The following is a 27344-nucleotide window of genomic DNA, read 5'->3' as shown; positions in this document are numbered from 1 at the left end:
GCTTATTGTATTTTCATGTTCGAATGTAGATGTTTTGGAACTTCTATAAATTTATGTCAACTGAAATAACAAACCACATAATGATGAGGGAGCTGGGTTAAATCAGGAATATCTAGGAGGCTGACCACTTCTCCTGTACTCCCCACAAAATCTAGCTTATTATCCACTCAAAGCAGGTTTTCAAAGATGCTAGCACCTCTCACACTTTACAAGAAGAAAGTATGCGTGTAAATGTTTGCACTTAAAGAGAGGACAGACTAAGAGCTTTCAGAGAAAAAATTATTGCTCACTCAAAAGACCCAAAGGACCTTAAAAACGGACCCCATCCAGTAATTCCCAACTCAGTCTTATTAGAGACCACCTAGCCCACTCAAACATACTAACTTAGCAGTTTGAGAGCTGAGGTCTGGGAATCTGCATGCTGCCCAGGTGATTCTGAGTATAGCCTGAATTAAGAGGCACCATTTTCTTTTTACAAACAGAAAATGGAAAGCTAAGGGGCCAGTGACCTCAAGTAAATGGCAGAGCTAGAAGAAGGAGCCCATGCTTTGACTCAACCTAGCACGGTGGTCTTTCAACTAAATGTCATCAGTACATGTGATTAAGGACAATAACATATGATAACATATATCATATGTTGGTACACATGAAATTGAAATTTGCTACAGATCTACAGTAGGGCAAATCAAGCTCCCATGCCCAGTCAGGAGACCAGCACATTACTGAGTATGGGCGCTCTATGCTCATCTGCCACCCTCTTTGAGGGCCTCCACTTACAGTTCTTTAACAGTAAATTGCTAGCCACATATAAGTCCATTCAGAGGTTGACAATTCAATTCAGAATGAATTAATGTATAAACTTTTAAGAAAAAGGAAAAGGGTAGCAGTTTATAAGGATGTTAGGAAAGGATGTATGACCACAAACTACTATCCCATCTAGCTGTTATTAATAAAATTTCATGTTAGAAATGTATTCCTTTAGCTTAAGGCTTCATCTCCATATCTGTAGCACATTCCTCTGGGAAGGACAAAGTGTGGAACTTGATTGGTCATTTACAACTGATATAATAGTAAAGAACCTACTCAGATGCTTTCCTCAGTTGAAGAGCTATGATAAGAAGGAAGGTAGATTAATGTTTTAATTGATACAAAACAGGATTCTATCAAGGGAGGAAAAGATTCTGAAAGGGTAAACAAGGGTCTCCAAAGACAAATTTCACAGCTGCGTCTAGTTCCAGTTCGGCTGTGGATGGTATGCTCAAGCTGGCTTTAGCAAAGTTGAAGAGTTGTTCCAGGGTATTTTTAAACAGATTTTTTGTTTATTTTATTTTGGTTTTGCTTTTGTAAATAAAGATGACCAGCACTTGGATCAAAGATGGGTTAGTAAAAGAGCAAACATTATCTGCTCTTGAAAGATAAACAGAAAGCCTTAAAGAAATTTAAAACTGGAGACTCAGATATGTGCTTGCCCATAAGGTACTTCTGGCAACAGAGATCATTTTGGCAATTATCTAATACAGAGACCTACATATAATTTATCTTGTTTAATCCATTCTATTATTTTTGCAAGTTTGAAATATGGTCGTAGACAACACTCATTATGTGCCAGGAACTGTCCTCAGATCTTTGCTTATATAACCTCACTCAATCCTTATAATTACTCTATGAGGTAGGTTAAAAATAAAGTCTCCATTTTAGAGATGAGGAAACTGAGATCTAGAAAAATTAAGTAATTTGCTCTGAGTTACACAGTGAAGTTAGACCTTGGAGATAGTATAAGTCTAGGGCCTACACTGCTACTACTCAAATTCTAAAAAAGATATTTACAACTAAAGCCTAGATAAACCACTTTACATATAAAGTATAAAATAGAAGCTTAGATAAACCCATTTTACCTGTTTTTAAATTGGGTTGATATCAGAATTATTTTTTTAACTGTGCTATGACAAACCTGATAAGCTTTCGATTTAAAACTTTAATCTGATGAGCATGATAAGGGTTAGAAGAACATTCTCCATCTGCACTGGGAAAGTTTCTCAATACTAAACGTTTCAAGTGGCATAGACTCTAACTTCAAGTGAATAAAAGATGCAATAAATTGGAGAGATGCCTCCTCCTGACTGGGAAAAAGTCACAGAGACTCTTATTGTTGAGAAGGACACTGGCAGTAAGGACTCTTTGGCCATGTCGATGAATCAGAACAGAAAGTCACAAGCAGAAAATTCTGGCAAGCTGACACAAAAGGAACACCTAGTTGCTTAAGAAAACTAACTGTCTAATGGATACATTCTATAAGAAGAAGTATTGCACACATTAAGAATGATGAGATTTGAAGGAGACAATTGCAAATTTAACACAATGACAATGCTAAATTTTTCAGGACCATGGACAAACTCTCATGGAGTTCCATTGGCCAAAAAGACTCGAGGTGAGTTGGTTCTCTTCAATTTTGAAATAATAATCAAAAATCTAAGTTAAGCAATCTTTGACAATACTTTAAAATTTGGAGAAAAAAGTAATGGAAAATAGTCAATCTTTTATTTCTACAAATCTTGTTATAAACATATATGTAAAAGTCACTCAGTCATGTCTGACTCTTTGCAATCTCATGGAATTCTCCAGGCCAGAATACTGGAATGGGTAGCCTTTCCCTTCTCCAGGGGATCTTCCCAACCCAGGGATCAAACCAAGGTCTCCTGCATTGCAGGCGGATTCTTTACCAACTGAGCTATCAGGGAACAGAAGAATATATAAATGAGTAAAACTCCATTGTTGGAGAAGGAAATGGCAACCCACTCCAGTGTTCTTGCCTGGAGAATCCCAGGGAAGGGGGAGCCTGGTGGGCTACCGTCTACGGGGTCGCACAGAGTCAGACACGAGTGAAGCGACTTAGCAGCAAAACTCTATTGTACTGCTGATATTGGTAGAAGTATCTTGAATTTATTGTGTTAACCTGGATGTAGATATATAGATGTAGTTTATATGTTGTCTCAAGACAGGTTTCCATATTAGAGCTGAAAATGGATGCATTAAGTAAGTTATTATGTGTTTGTGTATTAGTCACCGAGTCATGTCCGACTCTTTGTGACCCCATGGACTGTAGCCCACCAGGCTTCTCTGTCCATGGAATTCTCCAGGCAAGAATACTGGAGAGGTTAGCCATTTCCTTCTCCAGGGGATCTTCCCAACCCAGGGACTGAACCTGGGTCTCCTGCATTGCAGGCACATCCTTTACCATCTGAGCCACCAGGGAAGCCCTAAGTTATGACCTACATAAGTAAACAATGAAATACTAGCCACTTTAACACATAAATTCTAGAATTTCAATGGCTTAACTAAGAAATCTATTTCTTGCTCACTAAAATTCAACTGGCCAGCAAGACAGGAAAGACTACTATTTCCAGTCATTCTTCCTGAGGCTTTACCATCTTCATCCTCAAATTTCAACGTAATCCAAATAGTGAGAATCCAAATAGAAATGCAGGAGAAAGTAGGGGATAACACAGGAGGATGTCATAGCACATAGAGGCAAAATTAATCACTTACATCCACATATCATTGGTCAGAACTCAGTCAAATGGCCACACCCAGCTGCAGAGATCTGGTGGGAGGGGAACAGTCTGGCTGTGCACCCACAAGGAAAGAGATAAATCTGATGAACAGTCACTTTATGTTGGATGGGCAATCATTTGACCTATGGTACAACTGAAAGCATAGCATAACAAAATATTTAAGCTGGAAAACTACTCTCCCCTCAAGTCTGGGGAAATGTCAATCATAAAGAGCCAGAGCAAGAATCTTGCCAAGAGGCTAATCATGTTGTACAGAATGTAGTCCTGAGTTTCTTCAACTCTAGATACCAAGTCTGAGGCTGTCAAGGCAAGTGGAGAGATATGGTTTGGTTGCCTAGAGCTACCATCAGCACTTGCACCTCCCTTCACACGGATGCAATGATGAAGGAGAACAAAACAGGAGAATACACAGGCACGTCCCCAGTTCAACCCAGCACTACGAGGCAGTATCCTGGAGTGTAGTGGTTGAATGAATATGGAAAAAAGCAATAGTCCAGGTATGCCCTCACTGTTTGCTACTCAGGCAACAGATGATAAACTTCTCTGTCTCCAGTGCCTCATATGCAAAATGATGAAAATAATCACATGCCGTACATACTGGTGACGGTTCAGTAAAAAACAGAAGTCCTGATGAAAAGGTATATATGAGAGAATAAGCAGCTACTGAAAGAGAGAGGAAAAGTAAGTGACAGAAGATTAGGGAGGAGAGCATCCTTTGAATAAACCTATTACTGTGATAGTTGTGAAACAAAGTGGCAATAACCAAATAGAAAAATGTGATAAGCTTAGAAATTTATAAGAGCTTGAAAAAATAAAATTGGTCATGGCATACACCCTGAAAGACATTTTGTGGAAATTCAGAAACTACGTGCTTCCAGATGGAACCAAACATGCTCCCAGCCACAAGCCAGAAGGGTAAAGAAAAAAAACAAAAGTTATGTGCCATTTTAGGTAGCAATGAGTGACATTTCTCACATGGTTTCCAAATTGGGACCTGATTTCCCTTCTATTTCTGAGTAGGAGGCAAAGGTGAAATTATACACCACCTGCTCCCCTAACTTGCACCTGTTACTCTTTGTTTCTAGAACTTTTACAGTTTTTCTTAGATTTTTGAGTCTTTACAATCTCCAAAGAAGAAATCAAAGAGACTAATGATATCCATGTGTGTTTTTATGCTAAGTCACTTCAGTCCTGTCCGACTGTTTGTGACCCTATGGACTGTAGCCCTCCAGGTTCCTCTGTCCATGGGGATTCTCCAGGCAAGAATACTGGAGTGGGTTGCCACACCCTCCTCCAGGGGGTCTTCCTGACCCAGGGATTTAACCCATGTCTCTTACGTCTCCTGCATTGGCAGGCAGGTTCTTTACCACTAGCGCCACCTGGGAAGCTCAATATATTCATATCTTCTCAAAAAACATGCAGACATATAATTCGATGCATTCTTTTTCTCCCAAGAAAGGAAGATTTTGTGACTTAAATTCCTACACTAATCGTAGAAAATATTTGTAGCTGAGAGGTTCCCAAAAGTCCTTGGGCTTTGTTTTCCAGAGAAACTTACAGTATAATAGACAAAGAAGACGAATTCCACACCACCATAGGTCTTCACTCATTTAATCAGTGGCTCTGAAATGCAGACACAGTGCAGCATTTTTAGCATGACAAGGCAAGAATATGTCTATTCAGCCTGAAAATAAAGCAGCTTTATCTCAAAAATGACTTGAATGTCATCAGCACCAAAGCACACGAAGGTCCTAATTAAAGTGATGCTATTAAATGAAAATACTGCAGAAACTGTTTGTTAAAGATCACTACAGCAGCTAGTAGAAGAGGTTCCAGAATGGGTTGTGCTAGCTTTTAAAACTGAAACCTTTTGAACTTTTCAGAGTACCATACTTCAAGACACAACACAACACATTTCAGTGAACACCTAAGTGCAATATGTCTCAAGGGTCCAACCAATCACCAACCAGCTGATGCCTAAAACAGGCTACCCTGACCAGTTCCTTTTTATAAAGCAAAAAGCAAACCAACATGCATTACCAGAGTGTAGTCCACTCTCCAATCCTGCTTTCTTCAGAGAAAACTTCCATTAAATGCTCAATGCCAACAAGATGCCGACGTGCTATAGAAACTCCCTTCTAAGAAGACTAAAGCTCTTGGCCCAAATTATCTCACAAGTAGTGTGAGCAAGAAGATAGATAACTTGCATCAAGAAAGTCTCACAGGCACATGTAAATCAGTGAAATCACAACACTCTCTCATACCCAGACACAAAAATAAACTCAAAATGGCTTAAAGACTTAAATGTAAGACATGACATCATGAAACTCTTAGAAGAGAACAGAGGCAAAACCTTCTCTGACATAAATTGTACCAGTCTTTTCTTAGGTCAGTCTCCCAAGGCAAAAGAAATAAAACCAAAACTAAACAAATAAGACCTAATCAAACTTATAAGCTTTTGCACAGCAAAGGAAACCATAAAACGAAAAAACAACTTACAGACTGGAAAAAAAAGTTTGCAAATGATGCAACCAACAAAGGCTTAATTTCCAAAATACACAGATAGTTCATACAACTTGATAACAAAAAAAAAAATCCAATCAAAAAATGGGCAGAAAATCTAAGCAGACAGTTCTCCAAAGAAGACGTACAGGCAGCCAACAGGCACATGAAAAGATACTCAACGTCATTAATTATTAGAGAAATGAAAATTAAAACCATAACGGAGGAGTCACCTCACACTGATCAAAATTGCCATCATCAAAAAGCCTACAAATAATAAATGCTGGAGAGAGTATAGAAAAGGGAGTCCTCATACACTGTTGTTGATGTAAATTGGTGGAGCCACCATGAGAATTGTGTGGAGTTTCCCTTAGAAAAAACTAAAAATAGAGTTACCATATAATCCAGCAGTCCCACTCCAAAGCATACATCCAGAAAAGACAAAACCTCTTATTCACAAAGTTACATGCAGCCCAATGTTCATAGCAGCACTACTTAGTCTAGTTAAGACATGGAAGCAACCTAAGTGTGCATTATCAGATGATACATAAGAAGATACGGTATGCATAAACAATGGAATATTATTCAGCTATAAAAAAGACTGAAATAATGCCATTTGCAGCAACATGGATGGACCTAGAGATTATCATACTGAGTGAAGTAAGTCAGACAACGACAAATACTATATGACATCACTTATATCTGTGTGCTAAGTCACTTCAGTTGTGTCCGACGCCGTGCGACCCTATGGACTATAGCCCACCAGGCTCCTTTGTCCATGGGATTCTCCAGGCAAGAGCACTGGAGTGCATTACCATGCCCTCCTCCAGGGGATTTTACCAATCCAGGGATCAGACCCACGTCTTTTACGCCTCCTGCTTTGGTAGGCTGGTTCTTCACCACTAGCACCACCTATCACTGATACGTGAAATCTAAAAAATAGTATAAATGAACTTATTTGCAAGACAGAAACAGACTCACAGACATAGAAAACAAACGTATGCTTACCAAAGGGGAAAGGGGTTGGGGGAGAGGAATAAATTTGCCGTAGGGGATTAACGATGCACGGTACTGTATACACAACAGAAAAACAGCAAGGATTGACTGTATAATATATTATACTATATGCAATTCCCTATGGAATTATATTCAATATCTTATAACAAACTATAATGGAAAAGAATTTTAAAAAGGAATATACATATGTCTATATACACATATATATGTATATATGATCACTTTGCTGTATACCTAAAACTAACACAATATTATAAATCAACTATACTTTAACAAAAAAAGGAATAAATTAATGATCATCTCAGATTTTTACTTACTCCCCTAAAACATGTGTTTCTTCCTGGGCTCCATCCCTTCCTTTCACTCTTTTCTCTGCCTTCCTTTCTGCCTCAACCTTCTCCAGCATTGCTCCAGCAGTTCTTCCTTCTTTTTTCCCTGTATCATCAGTTTTGTCCCTATCTACTGAGTCCCCATCAGCCTACAATTATGCTAGTATTTCTCTAATTAAAAAAACAGTTTTAAGTCTGTCAGTCTAAATTTCTCAGTCCAGCTACATTTTCTCTCCTTACTTTTACATGAAAAACCCTTTTAAGAGAGCAAAAGAGACACAGATGTATAGAACAGTCTTTTGGACTCTGTGGGAGAGGGGTAGGGTGGGATGATTTGGGAGAATGGCACTGAAACATATATAATATCATATAAGAAACAAATCGCCAGTCCAGGTTTGATGCAAGATACAGGATGCTTGGGGCTAGTGCACTGAGATGACCCAGAGGGATGGTACGGGAAGGGGGGTGGGAGGGGGGTTTAGGATGGGGACCACATGTACACCCGTGTTGATGTATGGCAAAACCAATACAATATTGTAAAGTTAAAAATAATAATAATAAATTTAAAAATTAAAAAAAAAAGTTGTCTAAACTCACTGTCTTCAATTCCTCCCCTCCTCTCTTCTACTCTTGAATCTACCACCAGAATCAATTAACTTCCATGTTGTGAAAGCCAAAGTTCAAGTCTCAGCCTCAGCTTACTGGACTCACGGGCAGCCTTGCACACTGTTGATCACTTCCTCCTCCTCCTTAAACCACGTCCTTTATCTGGCTTCCAGGATGCCACACTGTCCTCATTTCTCTCTCACTACACTAGCTGTTCCTTCTTGGTGTCTTTTGCCAACTCCTCCTCATCTCCCCGAGGGTTATAAAGCCCCAGGATTCAACCCTTAGACCTCCTCTCTTCCCTGTTTACACTCACTCTCTAGGTGATCTCATTCAGTCTCATGACTTTAAAAATACCATAAGCTAGCTGATGACTCCTAAATTTACATCCCAAGTGAGATTTCTCCCCTGAACCCAGGACCATATATCCAATTAGCTATAAACATTTCCACTTGAACATTCAAAAGGTATCTCAAACACTATCATGTCCAAAAGAAAGGATTCCCAAACCAAGATCTTCCTCCAGCCCTGGCCATCATATTTAATGGCAACTCCATGCTTCCCAGGTGGCACTAGTTGCAAAGAACCCATTGCCAATGCAGGAGACATAGACAGGCAGGTTCAGTCCCTGGGCTGGGAAGATCCTCTGGAGGAAGGCACAGCAACCCACTGCAGGATTCTTGCCTGGAGAATCCCATGGACAGAGGAGCCAGGAGCTACAGTTCATGGGGTGGCAAAGAGTGGGACACGACTGAAGCAATCTAGCGTGTAAGCACGCCACACTACCAGCTACTCGGGCTAAAAACTTTGATGCCATCTTTGACTTCTCTTTTTCTCACCCAGGTTGCATTTGATCCATGAGCCAATCCTGATACTTTTTCATTCTAAATATATCCAGAACCCAATCTCTTCTCCCATTGCTCTAGTTCCAGCCACCCTCTATGTGGGCTAGTCTCTCTGATTCCATATGTGCCCCCACTGTAATGTTATTAACTTTGCAACCCAAGTGATCCTTTTAAACCATAACTCTAGTCTAATTATGCCAATTCTCTTCTCAGAGGCTTCCCATCTCATGCCATCCTATGTCTTCAAACCCTACAGGAGGTGGTTCTTCGCTGACATTGGATCCTACGACAGTGCTCCCCTTCATCCCTTCCCCCAACCCCAGCCATTCTTCCAACACTGTAATTTCTCCAACATGCTAGCTGTTTCTCCCACGTTAGGGCTGATGCCCTACTTGGTTCACTACAGTACCCCAGGGCTTCCCTGGGGGCTCAGACAGTAAAGAATCCACAAGCAGTGTGGGAGATCTGGGTTCGGTTGGGAAGATTCCTTGGAGGAGGGCATGGCAACGCACTCTAGTATCCTTGCCTGGAGAATCCCCACGGACAAAGGAGCCTGGTGGGCTACAGCCCATGGGATCACAAAGAGTCAGACACAACTGAGCGACAAAGCACACTGCACCTTAAGCTCCTAATACAAACCCTGATATGTAAGTATTCACCAAATATGTGTTGAATAAGTGAATATATAATTTGTGTAATTTATTCATGGCATCAGGAAGGAGAACCACAGAGTAGAAATTATCACACACACATCCTAGAAAAAGTCACCATCCTCTCTGACATCATTCCCTAGGGACCCACCTGCATAAAAGTACACTCAGCTCAAACAAAACCTTGACTCCATGTGTCAAGAACTTTAGCCAAGGAACTCTGTACTGTCTTCTGGAAGTTTCCACTGCTCTCAAACCCCACTCATATCACTTTGTGTTTAGGGTCACTAATCTTCCCAACACGTCAAGGATGCTGTACCCAAGCCCACCTGAGTCTCTTAAAAATCACTGTTCACATCATAAGAGGACTTTTAAAAATTAGCAGGACAACCAAGCTGCAGAATAACTACCATCAAGTCATGTTTGAGGCCAAGAGAATCAATTCTGTATTTCACCACCGAGAAATTCTTCTACTTAAACAAACTGAATCCGTTTGGAACAGAAGCTGTCTTGGCGTGTATGTTTAGCATGTTAAGGTCTGCATCATAGGAATCACCACCTTGAGAAAGTCCGTTTCTCTCTTCTAAATAATAAGGAGCTCAGTACAGGGATATCGCTGTTGCTTCTGAGTGCACTTCACTACCTGGAGACGATCTATCTTCTGTGAAGGAGCCATTATGGTCTCTGATGCATCCCCCTTTTTAGCAGCTTTTATTGATCTGCAAGCGCCCAGCCAGCCACCACACCACTACGGATATGTGTAATAAAAGCTGATACCGGCGTGCTGCCAGCACAGGAGATAAACGTCCTTTTCTGAAATGGCAACAACTCTGCTGACCCCAAAAGAAGGGATGCCACCCTCCAGTTTGAAATAAACCTCTGGATTCCTATAGGTTTTAAAATAAGCATTTATGACAAGAGACGATTTACTAGGGTAAAGGCGACCCTCCATTTTATAAAATTCGCATTGCTGCATAGATCACTTATACTTTTTATAATCAGTTTTTACAATTAATCTAGCTCTTCAAAATGCAAGTTCAGTGTTTAGTTGGGATGCCTACCCAATGGTTACTACTGAATGTACAATCTGAATTTTGGTCTATGGCGCTTTATGCAACTTAGGCAGAGGGTTCTGGAAGTCATTTTTCTAGTTTAAACTCAGCATAGACTTAACCAATATAACTCCAGGAGATACAGTGGTCAAAGAAAATGTTTCCTTGATAAGAATCATTTATTCAGCTTAGTTAGAGAGCCAAGCAATGCAGCCAGATGTATATTTGTCTGCTGAAAAACAAAAGAATTATTCTACTATCCAAATGACCGCAGTGGTCTGCCCTTAGTAAATCACATAGCTAAAGGAGAAGTTCTCAAAACCTTCCCTGTGAGATAACCAGCCTGAACAGCAGTCACTGCTGTTTGGGAAGAGAATCCACTTCCCAGTGACATGGAGAGTAAACGTGTCTCTCATCTGTTGTTGAGCTGGGACGCGGTGGTCTTCACAAGCAAAGATGGGTTGGTTGGCCATGATGTCTTTCCATCCCCAGATCGTTCTGTAGAGGATGTATGCTTTCTATGAGCAACGTTGCTCACCAGCCACAATGGGGCCAGTGCACCAGAGACCTGGAAATAGATATTGACCCTGTTTACCCAGCATCACTGACCCACGCCAGCTGGAAGTCACGAAAAGTGAACTGAGGTATGAACCAGAGAGGCATTCACAAAGACACAGTCTCTATTTTCTGGCCGTTATCTGACCAAACTCTCTATGAGAAGAGATTTGAGGAAGCTTCCCTTAGTAAACAGTGGAGAGGGAAGTTTTGATAAGACAGCCTGAAGACAAGCCTGGTGATAAACACTGAGAAACTTGAGGGAATAGTCACATATGCCAAACCCAGAGGTACTCCACGATGGGGACAAGAAATGGAGATATGGGACTTCCCTGGTGGTCCAGTGGCTAAGACTCCACGCTCCCAATTCAGAGGGCCTGGGTTCAGTCCCTGGTCAGGGAACTAGACCCTGTATTCTGTAATGAAGATCCCATGCAGCCAAATAAATAAATAAATACATATTTTTTAAAAGAAAAAAAATGAAATGGACCTAGCCTTCTCTGTATCCAGTATGCTGCAGCGGGAAGGACCAGACTAAGAAAAGCATGCCAAGAAGAGGAAGTGGACAAGATCATAATGAAGAGGTCCAGTCCAGGATACGTGGACCAATCCCCAACTGAAAATCTCCTCATGTGAATCAGAGATATGGGCACTTTAAGAAAATACAAACCTTAACAAAAGAAATAAATCAAAGTTTATCATATGCATTACAGAGCAACTCACAGCAGGTTTCCTTTTAATAGTGAGTTTCCCTAGTCCAGTGAAATTATGGCTCTTTGTTAAATAAGACTTCCAGATTGACTGCACTAACGGAAATAAACCTTCATTCATCCAATAACTATGTATTAAATACCTATTATGGACCATGCATTATGCAAAACACTGCAGATAAAAAGATGAATAATAAGTAGTTCAAAAATAGTCTTAAAAAGGAGGGAAACATATGGGGAAACAAAATGTCACTGGTGCTAGGAAGACGTCTGTTGTGTGACAGACAGCTAAGGAGGAAGAAGGCAATTCTCCCTGGGAGACAGAGGTGATGGAACCCAAGCAAGACTAGGAGGAGAGGCCCATGGCTGATCCCTAAACGAAAAGCAGGGGCAGGCCAGGCTGAGTTGCGGGTGGATATAACCAGGGACCGGAGAAGGCAATGGCAACCCACTCCAGTACTCTTGCCTGGAAAATCCCATAGATGGAGGAGCCTGGTAGGCTGCAGTCCATGGGGTCGCTAAGAGTCGGGCACGACTGAGTGACTTCACTTTCACTTTTCACTTTCATGCATTGGAGAAGGAAATGGCAGCCCACTCCAGGGTTCTTGCCTGGAGAATCCCAGGGACGGCAGAGCCTGGTGGGCTGCCATCTATGGGGTCGCACAGAGTCGGACACGACTGGAGTGACTTAGCAACAGCAGCAGCAGCAGCATAACCAGGGACAGAGGCTCTAGGCAAAGAAAGAAGCTTCACTATCAAAGGCTCTCAAGTATCAAACAGTTTAGCCTGTTTAGAGACCAGGAGTCCTTCATCAGAGCGGGAGGAGAGCAAGCTGGAGAGAAGCAGGCAAAAGGATGAGATGGGCAGATTGCGGGCTAGGGGGTGGGGAATGTTATCAGACCTGTGAGTCCTCACACGCCAAGACGACCTTATCACGGACCTCTCATGATTGACAGGCTGGGAGGAGCCACTGAAGAATTTTGAGCAGAGTGATAACATGATTAGATTTACATTTAAGAAAAATCACTCTGAATGGAAAGCATTGACAGGAGATGAGACTAGAGAACAGGGAATGCTACAAGAACACAGGTGATGTGGACATCACCACAGCAGCAGTATTGGAATAGCGTGGGGAGATGGGCAGAAAAGTATCAGGAGGAAAAGTGACTTCACTGCTCCGATGAGTAGGGCAAGAATGAAGAGATCTCTAAGGATGACTCCCAAGTTTCTGGTTTGGGCAAGTAGGGAGGCAGGGAGGTCATTTCCCGAGATGGAGGAAAATGAAAGAGCAATGCCTGGGAGAAAAAGAAAACAGGTTCTTTTGGACCTATGGAACCTCCAAGCAGAGATATTCGACAGGTGAGGTGTTTGGGTGGAGGATCTGAATGAGAGATTCCCAGTGCAATAGGTTGTGAACATCAAGGCCAAAATTGGTCATGGACGTGAGATGGCTCAAGGGGACAGGGAGGGAAAGAAAAAGAAGTGGTACCCTGGAGAGCACTCACATGGGCTGAGAAAAAAGAGCTAGTGCTGGAGAGGAGGAAAGAAGCCAGAAGCAGGCCAGGAGAGGACAGTGCCCCCAAAGCCAGAGGAGGTGACATTTTCAAAGAGAAGGAGAGGAGTGACCCCAGCATGGGAGTTGGGGGAAAACCCAGTGGCTAGGGCCTCAAAGTGCACTGAGGGTGAAAAAGACGAGAAAGCCAGGCGAGGAGAGAGGCCACACCTGGAAAGAACAAGGGCCGAGCAAGATGAACCTCTGTTTTGTGTTAACACATTCCTGGAGGAGGAAGCGAGGGGAAGAGGTTGAAGACACAGAGGCCAGCCCTTCCCAAAGTCATTCATCTCAGGAAGGGCAGGAAGAGCATCCTTACAGAGCACGATGAATGAAGCAGCTCATCCATATGGGACCTGGAGATGCAGGCCTGCCCAGAGCTTCACATGGGCATCTCGTCAGCCCCGTGGTTACTGAAATATGAGCGTGAAAGTTATTCTGCTCCAACGTCCCTGAAATCCCCTGGGACTTTCATGACCCACCCCCCTCCCCCCCTAGTAACTTCAGGTCCAGCTCTGGTGCTTGAAAAGCATTATCAGGTGAAAATGGGACCCCTGCTGCAATTCTGATGGGCCTGTCCCGTTCCAGCTGGAGCTCGTATGGCATGGGAACATACCACTGCTCCTGGCTGAAGTCACCCACACAATTCTAAGAATATAATTCTGACTCCTTCCTACCAGTTCTCAGCTTTTCCTTTCCTAGCTCATCTGAGGTCCTCCCGTGGGGCCCACAGGCCTTCCCAGGGGCTCGTGCTCACTCTCTGGTGGGCTGTGCTCTCTGTCTCCGTGCCTTGACTACTAATCTTCAGTGTCTGATTAAGTTCATTGGAGGGAGGGCTTTGCTTTAACTTTCTGGCCTTAGAGCGCTGGGTTTTTCTCCACAAGCTGCAGGAAACCCGCAAAGCAAAGAGTGATGTGCACATTCGTCTCTGTCTCAGAAATAAGCCATTTTAAAGCCTTGGCTTCCTCTTCTTACACCACATCAGAAGGGGGGAAAACATGACTTTATCCTTTCTATCCCCAGGAGCAACTCTCAGTGCACACTGTTGGTTAAGGGTTACCTGATTCTCCTCTTTGTTACTACTTACAAAAGTCAGTCACAGACTGACTCAAAGTTTTCCATGAATTTTCTTTAAAGAACCTGCCTCCTGAACACTGAACAGTAGAGTCTGAATAAAATGTGAACTTTTTTTGATCAGAACAGCAACAATCTTTCAAATAGCTTCAGTGTGCATGCATACGTGTGTCCCATTTGCCTCAGATCTGTTTGTTGTTGTTGTTTTAAGAAATAAAATATTAATATCACAGATGATTTGAAAGCTCCATCCCAATTCCATTTCCTTCCTTGTCCTGAGGAAGATAAACATCATCCTTCATTTTGGGTTTATCGGTCACATACATATTTTTATAAAAACAAATAACCATATCTCATGTTATCCGATCTGTTTTTGAGTTTCATATAAATGGCATCATTTCATTCTGCACCCTGATCCTTTCACTCCAATTTTATCTTTCTCCACTTGGAAACACGTAGGTCTAGTAGATGTCTTTTAAATATACAGTGGTATTTTCCATCATATGAACAAACCATACCTATTATCCACGTCCCTATTAATAATGAACAGAAGTTTTTCCTTTTTGTTTACTTTAGTTATTTTATTATGATAAGACAGTGCTGCCGTGGTGACTCCTGGATGTGTTCCATGGACTCATGAGTGTGCACAGCCTGGGGCAGAAGTGTCAGGAGACAGGGCAGGTGTGTCCCCAGCCTCACAAGGTAGCGTCTAATGCTGCATTGATTAGCATACAGCAGCGCAGGAGCCCGGAGCTTCTTTAAGGTAAAGACAAGCCTACCCCATCCAGGTCTACAAAACACTCCAGAGCCTTGGGGAATAAGAGTTGTGTCTGCCTAAATAGAACTGCTATTACAAAGATGAAGAGAAATGGACGGCAAATCTGAATGAGAGATTGCTCTAAAGCAAATAAAGTGTCCAACAGAGAGAGCTTCAGAATATAGAACAGCAGGGCATTTTCAAATGCAGGAAATGATATAAATTTATGAAGATGACCTAATATAAAGTAAATTGCCTTTTCTTGGCAAAATAGTTGGATGCCAAAAAAATCAATTGAAATAATTCAGATTCTGCAGGCCCCCATAAAAGCAGCAAATCTGTCAAACTTCTCTGAACGCCAACAGCAACCTCTGCTCAGAATAAACATCACCTGTAGAAGATTCCTAGTGACTCCTAGAATGGGCCTTTAAACATCATCTCTGTGTATACAGATTTACAAAAAATAAACTTTTTTCATCCTTAAATCACCTGTGTGTTGCCTGACATATTTATACTTGTTGGTATTTTTAAATATTGCTGAACAGAGTATCTCTGATATGATTTCTTAAAATCTGAGAGCACTAGCTGCTTTTTGGGAGAAGGACTAGGTGCCTGGGGGACAAATGTGGGTGGAACGCAGACTCAACAGGTATTACCTTGTCATTATTAATTAATCACTTTTAACTGAGGCTCAGACTTCATTTTATCAACCCACAGATAACCTAAGTACATCTTAGGACCAGCTGTCCACTTTTTGGCAAAGCTTCCCCTAATTGCTCCAGAACTCAAGAATCACTCAGGACCTCAGCACATAAATCTCTCAAAGAACCAAATCTGGATCTCCAAAACATACAAACAGCCCATCCAGCTCTATATCAAAAGAACAAACACCCAATCCAAAAATGGGAAGAAAATCTAAACGGACATTTCTCCAAAGAAGACACACAGATGGCCAAAAAGCACATGAAAAGATGCTTATGAACATCACTAATTATCAGAGAAATGCAAATCAAAACTACAATGAGGTTACCACCTCACACTGGTCAAAATGGCCCTCATCAAAAAAAAAAGTCTACAAACAAATGCTGGAGAGGGTGTGGAGAAAAGGGAATCCTCCTACACTGTTGGTGGCATGTAAATTGGCATGTAAAACAGCATGAAGGTCCCTTTACAAACTGAAAATAGAGTTACCATATGATCCAGTAATCCCACTCCTGGGCACATATCTGTACAAAACCATAATCTGAAAAGATACATGTACCCCAATGTCCACTGCAGCATTATTTACAATAGCCAAGACATGGAAGCAACCTAAATGTCCAATGACAGAAGAATGGATAAAGAAGCCATGGTACGTATATATTACAGAATATTATTCAGTCATAAAAAATGAAATAATGCCGTTTGCAGCAACACAGCTGGACCTAGAGATTATCATACAAAGAGAAGTCAAAGACCAGTATCATATAATGTTACTCATATGTGGAATCCAACTTTTTTTCAAACAGTTACAAATGAACTTATTTACAAAACAGAAGCAGACTTACAGACAGCAAAAACAAACGTATGGTTACCAAAGAGAAAACTTGGAGGGGGGGATAAATCAGGCGCTTGAGATGAACACAGGCACACCGTTACACATAAGATAGATTAGCGACATGTTGTATATAGAACAGGGAACTCTATCCAATACTCTGTAATAACCTATATGAGAAAAGATGAGAGGAAAAGAGTCTAAGAAAGAATAAGTATATGTGTACACACATATATCAGTTCAATTCAGTTCAGTCGCTCAGTCGTGTCCGACTCTTTGGGACCCCATGGACCACAGCACTCCAGGCCTCCCTGTCCATCACCAACTCCCGGAGTTTACCCAAACTCATGTCCATTGAGTTGGTGATGCCATCCAACCATCTCATCCTCTGTTGTCCCCTTCTCCTCCCGCCCTCGATCTTTCCCAGCATCAGGGTCTTTTCAAATGAGTCAGCTCTTCACATGAAGTGGCCAAAGTATTGGAGTTTCAGCTTCAGCATCAGTCCTTCCAATGAACACCCAGGACTGATCTCCTTTAGGATGGACTGGTTGGATCACCTTGCAGTCCAAGGGGCTCTCAAGAGTCTTCTCCAACACCACAGTTCAAAAGCATCAATTCTTCGGTGCTCAGCTTTCTTTATAGTCCAACTCTCACATCCATACATGACCACTGGAAAAACCACAGCCTTGACCAGACGGATACATATTTATATGTGGGACTTCCCTGGTGGCTCAGTGGTAAAGAATCTGCCTGCCAATGCAGGAAACACAGGTACCATCCCTGGGTCGGGAAGATCCCCTGGAGGAGGAAATGGCAACCCACTCCAATATTCTTAACTGCAAAATCCCAGGGATAGAGGAGCCTGGGAGGCTACAGTCCACAGAGTCATAAAGAGTCGGACACAACTTAGTGACTAAACAACAATAATAAGTGTAACTGAATCACTCTGCTGTACGCTTAAAACTAACACAACACTGTAAATCAACTATGCTCCAATAAAATTAAAATATTTTTTTTAAAAAAGAACTAAACTTGGGGGTTTTATTTGTCAGTCTTCTGTATACTGCCTTTTTTCTCTTTGAGGACAGGAGCTATTAATACCTATCTCACTCAGGATCCTCCAGCCCCAAGTAATGCACCTGAAATAGCTGGAACTCAAAAGGCATTTTTAGAATAAACACAGAGAAGTGTTCTTTACCATACAATGGTTTTTAAATGACCCAAGGAACATATTCATTATTTTTACTTGTTTTATATACTGGTATTCTTGAAAAGTTTTGTTTAGAAAAAAGATACAATCCTCGAAGGTGTTTCAATGGAAGGCCTATGAGGGCAGATATTTTGTCTGTTTCATTAACTTCTATGTCCGAAACGTACCTGAGTTAGTGCCTGGCACATAGTGGGCACTCAAAAAATGCATGGAATAAATGAAGATCCTCGGTTATGAAGTATTCTACACACCAGGAATCCAGTTCCTTTCTCTATTAAGTTTCTTCATTCTTTTAATTAATTTCTTTATTTTAATTGTGGTAAAACAGAGTTAGTGATGGACAGGGAAGCCCAGCAAGCTGCAGACCATGGTGTCCCAAAGAGTCAGACACATCTGAGTGACTGAACTGATATGTAACGTAAAATCGATCATATTAAGCACTTTTAAGAATACAGTTCTGCAAACTATGGACACCAAGGGGGAAATGAAGAGTGGGGTGAGTTGGGGGATTGGGACTGACATGTATACACTACTGGTACCATCTATAAAACAGAGAACTAATGAAAACCTACTGCACAGCGCAAGAAGCTCTACTCAATGCTCTGTGGTAACCTAAAAGGGAAGAAAATCCAAAAAAGAGGGGATATGTGTGTAGATATAGCTGATCCACTTTGCTGTACAGCAGAAACTGATCCAACGTTGTAAAGTAACTATACTTCAATAAAAATTAATAATAAAAAAGAATACAGTTCTGTACTTTTAGTACATTAAGTACATCCATATTGTCATGCAACCAACACGACCTTTCTCCATCAAGGTTTTAGATTTTTTTAACCTCAGTCTGCAACATGGCATTTTAAATCATCAGAAAGAGAGATGGTCAGTGTTTATTACACAGTCCTACACTGGAACAAAATTAGCTGCCTCGATTTCCACCTCTTCCTTTTATACACTAGCGCGCAGCCACGATCCTTTCTGCGACATCTCCATCTCTCTCAGTTTGCTCTTTCTTCCCCTGCCTCTCCCTGCTTTCTCTTACCTCTCTTTTACCTTCTCTCAACCGTTTGCCCATTATCTACCCTCTGTCACCTACATTTAACTTTCGCATCAAATGTGAAAGGGTTTGACATTCATACAATCCAAACCCACTCTTTTATACATGAGGAAACAAAGTCCTTTAAAAGAATGTATGTGAAGATCATGGCATTCTGTCCCATCACTTCCTGGCAAATAGATGGGGAAGCAGTGGAAACAGTGTCAGACTTTATTTTCTTGGGCTCCAAAATCACCACAGATAGTGACTGCAGCCATGAAATTAAAAGACGCTTACTCCTTGGAAGGAAAGTTATGACCAACCTAGATAGCATATTAAAAAGCAGAGACATTACTTTGCTGACAAAGATCCATATAGTCAAAGGTAAGGTTTTTCCAGTAGTCATGTATGGATATGAGAGTTGAACTATAAAGAAAGCTGAATGCCGAAGAATTGATGCTTTTGAACTGTGGTGTTGGAGAAAACTCTTGAGAGTCCCTTGGACTACAAGGAGATCCAACCAGTCCATCCTAACCTAAAAGAAATCAGTCCTGAATATTCATTGGAAGGACTGATGCTGAAGCTCCAATACTTTGACCACCTGATGTGAAGAAGTGACTCATTAGAAAAGATCCTGATGCTGGGATAGATTGAGGGTGGGAGGAGAAGGGGACAACAGAGGATGAGGTGGTTGGATGGCATCACAGACTCGACTGACAGGAGTTTGAGCAAGCTCCCAGAGTTGGTGATGGACAGGGAAGCCTGGCGTGCTGCAGTCCACAGGGTCTCAGAGAGTTGGACACAACTGAGCGACTGAACTGACTGACAGACAGACTGATGCATTGTCTCAAATACAGCAGACGTCTAATCAAGACGTTAGAATAAATGCGCTGTCCACTCATCCACCAACTCATGCACAGCCTTCTCTCTGTGTGTATTTCTGGGGGTAAGGAGTTATAAAAGTATCTGCATCTGAATGAACACTGTGACTCTACTATCCAATGTCTATAGACATATACATGTGTGTGGGGTGGGTGTGTGTGGGGCTGGGTGTGTGTGTGAAGAGTCTAATCCAGAGTGTGTTTAGGATTCTGCCTAAAGGCCTAGGATTACCTACTAATAGCAAAGAGGGAGAAAATATTTTTAACTGACAATCCAAAGTGGAATATAGAATCGATCCTCTAATTGATCCTTACCAACCCTACAGTAAAAGAATAAATAAACTGACCTCTGCAACAGAAATAAGGCTCTTGACTTCATTGGCTCAATAAGATGAGCTCACCCCTGAGTTCCCTGACCAGATGACTCCTGATCCAGTTGAAACAGACTCCTGCAAAAGAGCCTGATCCGCTCACACATGACAACGAACTTGGGAAACCGTGAGCTGGAGTGTAAGCTCCCTGAGGACAAGAACCACATGATGACTTTGTTCTCCCCCAGCACACATGTAACATACATGCATGGAGATGCACGCCTTATACAGACATCATGGGTTTTGTATGTATATGCCTGTGAGCAGGTAAAGCCTCCAGATATTATGAAACCAAAACTAATAGAACTATTTATTCTTTGGGCTTATTGTTTCATCTTCCCCTTTGTGCTTATCAAGGGCAAAGACATTTCATATCATTCACTACTGCATGTTATATTATACACTGATTAGCTCATTAGGTGTTATTTCTATTTCATCTGTATTTATTTATTGTCTCTCTCCACTGCCCACCCTACCATGGAATATAAGCTTCTCCACAATGCCCAGCCTCTAGACTCTCAATAAATATTTGTGGAATGAATGTGTATGTCATTCATTTCTATAATCTCAGCATCTACCACAGTGAAAAAAAAGAAAAAGAAATACTCAAAAATTACAGCACAAAAGGTGGATGAAATTCTGTTGACAGGTCTCAAGGCAAGGTGAAATGTTTTGCTTTGAAATGACCTTCCTCTCAGTGCTAAGCTGAAGACTTCCAGCAGGTCTCACCTTTATGAACTCTAAATTACTTCCTGTTTTTTTGTCTCTTTGAAAGAGCAAGTTTATTTTTATTGAAGAATGGTTGATTTACAAAGTCATGTTAGTTTCAGGTAAACAGCAAAATAACCCTATTTTTTTTTTAATTTGAGGAATCAATACCCCAGTCTCTTTTCCACCCACCCCCGCCCCAATAGACTCTATGGCAACAGTAGAGTGGAGTGGGTAAGTCTTCAAACCCAGAGCCAGAATTCAAAGCCTGACACCTTCATTTTCTTATCATGAGAATGTGACAAGTTAATGGAGCTTTGTGTGTCAGTTTCCTCAACTGTAGAATAGAGGTAAATAATAAAAATACCCACCTCAGCACAGTATCATGAAGAATAAGTTAGCTAATAAATGTAAAACTCTTAGAAGAGTACCTGGTCATCAAGTTTGATCACTATTAATCAAATAGTAATACTATTAATAAATAGCAATACTACTAATAAATAGTAATACTATTACTTCAGCTGAGCGCCGAAGAAGTGATGCTTTTGAACTATGCTGTTGGAGAAGACTCCTGAGAGTCCCTTGGACTGCAAGGAGATCCAACCGGTCCATCCTAAAGGAAATTAGTCCTGAATATTCATTGGAAGGACTGATGTTGAAGCTGAAACTCCAATACTTTTTGGCGACCTGATGCAAAGAGCTGACTCATTTGAAAAGACCCTGATGCTGGGAAAGATTGAAGGCAGGAGGAGAAGGGGATGACAGAGGTTGAGATGGTTGGATGGCAACACCGACTCAATGGACATGAGTTTGAGTAAACTCCGGGAGTTGATGATGGACAAGGAGGCCTGGCGTGCTGCAGTCCATGGGGTCGCAAAGTCAGACACAACTGAGCAACTGAATCGAACTGAACTGAAATACTATTACTATCTGAAATGATGGCCATTAGCCACATATGGCTGTTGAGCATCTGTAATGCGACCAAGGAAGTGATTTTAAAATTGATTTAAGTATGATTATTTTCAGTTTAAACAGACACATGTGGCTGGTGGCCACCCCATGGGCAGCACTGCTGCAGGGGATCTCAGCTCACAAGCTCCTGAATGCAGTCCTCGCCTGCTCTCCAGCTCCTGGTCTGCTCCTCTCCCTCGCCCCATAAATCAACACTCACAGGCCGAACGGCAGGGTCGCACCTCCAAGGCTGTGCCTGTGCTGGCCTCTTTGCCTGAAATGCCTTTCCTCCCCATCCGCCTCCAAACTTCCTGAAGATCTTGTTCAGATTTCATTTCCTCAGGGCAACTCTCCCCAACTTCCTCCCACCTGACCTCATCCCACTGCCAACACAATGAAGCGTCACCTTCTCTGGGTTTCTCTGCATCTGTTTCTGTCACTCTCGTTATCCCAGACTCGTCACTTACTCTATGTGATACTAAGAGAATGATGGGAATTCTAAGGACCAGTCTCTCTTTGTTCCAGTGATATTTGCTAATACCTGTGCAATAAATACTTGCTGAGTCCATTATTAATCTGTGAATATGTACAAGGTTTTATTAACACAAACTTCAGAACACTGACTACCACTCCATAATTACTTAGGTCAAGTTCTCCTATAAAGCCTATTTTCAAAGAATAAGGAAGTTCTTAGCATGTCAGCTGAAGGTCTACTGATTTCAAGGCGTATCAACATAACATTTCAGTACTAACCAAAGAATCTGAATCTTCCCTGGAACAAACTCCTACCTGTGTTTGCTCCTTCTAACAGTCTGGAAGTCTCTAGGATTTCAGAAACTGATCCTGCCATTTATCTGTCCCCAGTGCTCACAGTGACTTACCAGGAAGACACAGATGAAATTGAAAAGAAAGAAGACAAGAGGACCTGATTGTAGACACAGATGGGAATTCAAGGGTAAGTGATCTTTGCTACATCCTCTACTCAAATCCTACCCTCAAGAAGGAAAAAATTAAAATCTTGTCTAACATGAAAAATAACAATTGTGGGTGATATGTGTCTATTCATTGACACGTGTTATCCAAAACTGCATTGTGTTGCTTTTACTCCTTAGCAAAGCTTTTGCTCAAGAAATCTCCCTTGTTAAACTATGAAGCCTCTGTTGCAATATTAAACTGCCCTGAGAGTCACACTGGTTCTTTTTTCCTATCACAATTTTCTGACTAATCCTTTATTTGGATTCCCACACAGTGTTCCAGCAATTAGAATAAGCTTTTGATGGATACTTTTCTGGGAACCTAATCTGTATGAGTTATTTCCCAAGTACCATGCATCGGGTGGATGTATTTTACAAATGATTATCTTTCCTGCCCTCCAGGAACTTAAGGTTCAATAAGACAAACAAATAAATACACAGTGATCAGAAACGTCTTCCTGTGGGCACAGTCATGTCAGCAGGGCAAGAAACGGATTTCAGAAAGCATATGAATCCAAAGGACTTTGTCTTCAAATCAGATATAGATTTGATTTTTTTTTCCTTTTAAATTATGTGGTATTATTGTAAAATGCACAAACATTTCTAATGTAATGAACATTGACTTAATAAATGATTGAGTTCTTTAGGACTCTAGGATAAATCTCTAATGTTCACATAATATTGACATATTTTATATAGTCTTTTTCCTGACTTCCCTTCCCCCTGCCCAACACATATCTCCAGAATTTTAATCTAAGATGCTTCCCAAAAAACCAAAGGTCTAAACACCATGAGGTAAATATCTTTCTCTAAGATGTCTTAAATTTAAACGAAAGATATCAATTTATTTTTTTATTTTTTAACTTCCTGCTAAAATCTGCACATCTAGGAAGATCATTCTGCACGCTATTAGAACTGCTTGTGAATTCTCCTAACATAAGATGCACTTATTTCCACAGTATGTCCATCACTGCTGAGAAAAAGCAGATCTGGCTTTCAAAGATTATGTTTTGAGATTAAAAATGAAGATAGTGACCTTAAGTCTTTCAAGATTTGTAAGTATGGCATGCTATCTATCTCAGTAAAACCTAACAAGAATGTCAAATGGATAGAAATGGCCATGGTAAGCAGGTGCTTGCAGCTGACAGTGACTGCTGTATTTTGGGTGATGGGAAACAGTGTTTCCATTAGTTCAAGTGAAATACAATGCCCTGCCAACTCGAGGTATCAGTGTATTCAATCCCCCTGCTGTGCCCTGTCCATTTTCTGTTGCTTCAATTCAAAAACCTGTCCATACAAAGTCAAAATGTTGTACATTCTTCCCCTATTCCTTTCCCTGTCGCTGTTTCCAGCTTCACCGGAAGAACATGTCGCTATGGTAACCAATCCCTCTGGTGCACAGACCAAGTCAACCTTTCTAGTCCGATTGCCAAGCAGAGCAACAGGGAGTCAAAGCTCTCAACGGAACTACCAGAAGTCATGAATTCCAGCCCCCCTTTTCTCACTGGGGTTAACCAATATCAGGCAGAAGGATACCAGTCTTGTTCCACAAGCTGTTCAAGAAAGAAAATTCAAGAATGTCCTTCAGCAAGTCCTACCAGTGGTTATCGTTATTAACATGAATCCTTCCTCGCATTTCAGCTAACTTCCTATCATTCCAATTTTAATGAAAGCAGAAAATGACACGTAAAGTAACATTTTCCTGAATCTGAGAATTTGAAAACTGTTACAAAGTCAACCATTGTCAAAATCTATTTTCCTTCCTCTTCTTTCCCGAACTCAAGATGCTCTCTTCTGCAAATCTCTAATATCCTATACAGTTTGACAAAGTTGTAGAGCTCCAAGCGGGTCACCGTACTTTACTAAGAGTCTAACCATGAAGCAGATGTGATGCTTGTAATAGTAACACATTCTTAACAAAATCATCTAAAATCCCTAGTCATTCTACAGAAGATGCAGACAAATACTAAGATGGATTCTCTTTCTGAACCTACCCACCTAAATCTGAGTGGCCACTCAAACTATACCCACTGTTTGTCTTTCTTAAACAACTGCCTTTTTTTTTTCAAATGAATAGTTTTTTTTTTTTCTGATCTACTTCAACATTTTAACAAATCAAAGAACATCAATTTTCACATACAAGATTTTAAAATAGCAGCAACCCTGCACTGTAATTATTGACATTAGGAAAAACTACCTCATATGGTAGCCACAAAGACTTTTCAGACAACAACATTGTTTTCACCTTGGTATTACCATTTAACAGATGAAGAAAATGAAGGGGGTGGGAGGAACTCATGAAATTGCACCACAACTTCCAGGGTGCAGCTATCATTAATGCATATTCCAGCATGCATATTCCCTTCTTCAAAGCAATATTAATATACATCCAAACAATATTTCAGTGGGCTAATGGAGCAGGATGCTCCCCAAAGTATAAATCATGCAAGATCTACAAACGCATCAGATGAGCAGAATTTAAAAATTTTTTGTGATCATATTAAAGTATCAAGAAAATTTTTATCATTAGCAAATGCAGTTTGTTTTCTGCATTCATATACTCTGGATATGTTTTCTGCAAATCTTCTGAAAATAGCATTTTTTTTTTCCTCTTAAGTACTCACTCTGGTGTTACTGGGGGCGGGGGCGGGGGGGGGGGGGGGGGGGGACTACTTTCGTGTGCTTATTAGATCCTGCTAATATTCAGTGTGCAGGAGACATTTTTGTCAACCACTCAAAAAGACAAATCAAGAACTGTGGTGTGCTGCTACAGGTCAACAGGCTTTGGGCTGAAATAGGGCCGGGGCTGTGATTTATTGGTGTTTCTATGACTAGTGCCTGCATTATGCCGAGCAGAGTATAGCACTTCAACATTTCTGGCATGAATAAGGCCTTCTCTGTGAGATGTTTCCCCAGTTGCCTTTGATGAATCAGTGCAACACGTAAAACAAAGATTAAAACTAGGAGTCTGTCTACCCCGACATAACCCTCTTAAAGGGTTTCGTTCCTCTGTTAACCGCACATGATTACAGATTCCCTCCCTTTTCAGAGACCACTGAAGTATCTTCCTGGGTAAAACCCCTGGACCATGAGATTCTGTCGGAATCCCATCAGGCACACGCAAGACCAAAGGCTGAGGAGGGAGAGGTAAGCCTCATTACGAGCTGTTGGGAGGCAAGATGTGGCCACTTCAAGGCTCAGCCGAGCCTGGATAACCTGACCTCCTGATACCAAGAGATCTTAGAGGCTGCGGTCGAGCGAAGGCAGGAGAGGGCAGCCGGGCCTAGAGGCGCGCGGCTCTCCGCAGCGCCGCGCCACGCCTCGCCTCCAAGCGCTTACCTTTCCGAATCAGGGCCGCGATCTCGGGGTCGAAGCCTTGTCGGTGGCACTTCCTCCAGAGGCCCATGTTGGTGGAGTTGTACTGCCGGCTGCACTCGTCGGCGGGGCTCATGGCGAAGAGTTGCCGGCGATTGCGGGCCCGGAGGAGCTTGCCCTCCCAGCGGTCCAGGCGCGAGCGGCTGGCCCGGAGTGGCAAGTTGTTGTTGTTGTTGTAAATGAAGCCGGGGTCGATCCGGCGAGTGTTGAAGGCCTTGCACCTGTCCCTGTGCTTCCTGGCGTCCGTCTCGTACCAGTGGTCTGAGCATATGGCCACGGCCAGCATGCCGAGGGCGCAGAGCGCTAGCGAGAGGCCCGTGTAGAGCAGTAACCTTCCGGCAGCCATGCCTCCGCTTCGCGGCTACACCTTGGGCATGATCCGCCGCAGCCTCTCCTTCCCTCAGCGCGCCCGGAACAAAGCTGCGGGCGGCCGAGCCGAGGAGGGGACGGCAAGGGGACTCCGCAGCGGCGCCCCTCCGCCCCTGCCTGCTGGTGAGCAGCCCAGGGACTGCAGGGGATGGGGGCGGGCAGCGTAAAAAGTTCTGATCGGGAGAGGCTCCGGCGATCCCCTGGGCGTCCTCCCGAGCAGGCGCAGCCTCTGGCGGCGCCGCGCCGGGCCGGGCCGCCTCCCGCCCCCTCCCTGCCCCGCAAGAAGCTGCTTCTCGGAACCCGCCGCGCCGCAGCACTCAGCCGGGTTTCGGGCGACGCTGCCCTCGGGCCAGAAACTAAACACCAAGTGCCCTCTGTTGCGGTGGGACTCCTGGGCTTTCTTTGTGCAGAGCGGCGGGACCCACTCGCTTGGCTTTCTTGGGGGAGGAGGAGATGCTAGGCGACGGGATAAATTGAATCACCCTCGATGCGGCCGGCCAGCTCAGGAAACCTCCAGATGCCAGGGTAGGCTGCCCTGAGTCCCGCCTGGGTCTCCCTCTCAGCGACTCTACCCTTTCTGGTCTGCAAGGGAAGAAGTCTTCTCTGGATCGGGTCTTTTACCCAAAAAATTTTTTAAAATTCTGTGTCCTCTGGTCACCAGCTGGTCCTTTGCTCCTTCTGGCCAGCGCGGAGCGTTCAGAGGCGGGCTCCCAGTCG

At 42.4% G+C, this 27344-nt stretch overlaps 1 protein-coding gene across 1 annotated transcript in view; it reads right to left on the bottom strand.

The window, feature by feature from the left end:
* TMEM178B (transmembrane protein 178B) overlaps window positions 1–26604 on the bottom strand; it is a 401231-nt gene extending 374627 nt beyond the window's left edge. Inside the window, exon 1 of the mRNA XM_052638836.1 lies at window positions 26223–26604. Within this exon, the coding sequence (XP_052494796.1) occupies window positions 26223–26604 (382 nt within the window). The remainder of the gene's footprint in view (window positions 1–26222) is intronic.
* Between the last annotated feature and the right edge of the window lie 740 nt (window positions 26605–27344).

This window comes from Budorcas taxicolor, chromosome 4, assembly GCF_023091745.1.
Source record: "Budorcas taxicolor isolate Tak-1 chromosome 4, Takin1.1, whole genome shotgun sequence".
In the NCBI taxonomy this organism is placed as follows: domain Eukaryota; kingdom Metazoa; phylum Chordata; class Mammalia; order Artiodactyla; family Bovidae; genus Budorcas; species Budorcas taxicolor.
This window is presented reverse-complemented; position numbering and strand designations above follow the sequence as displayed.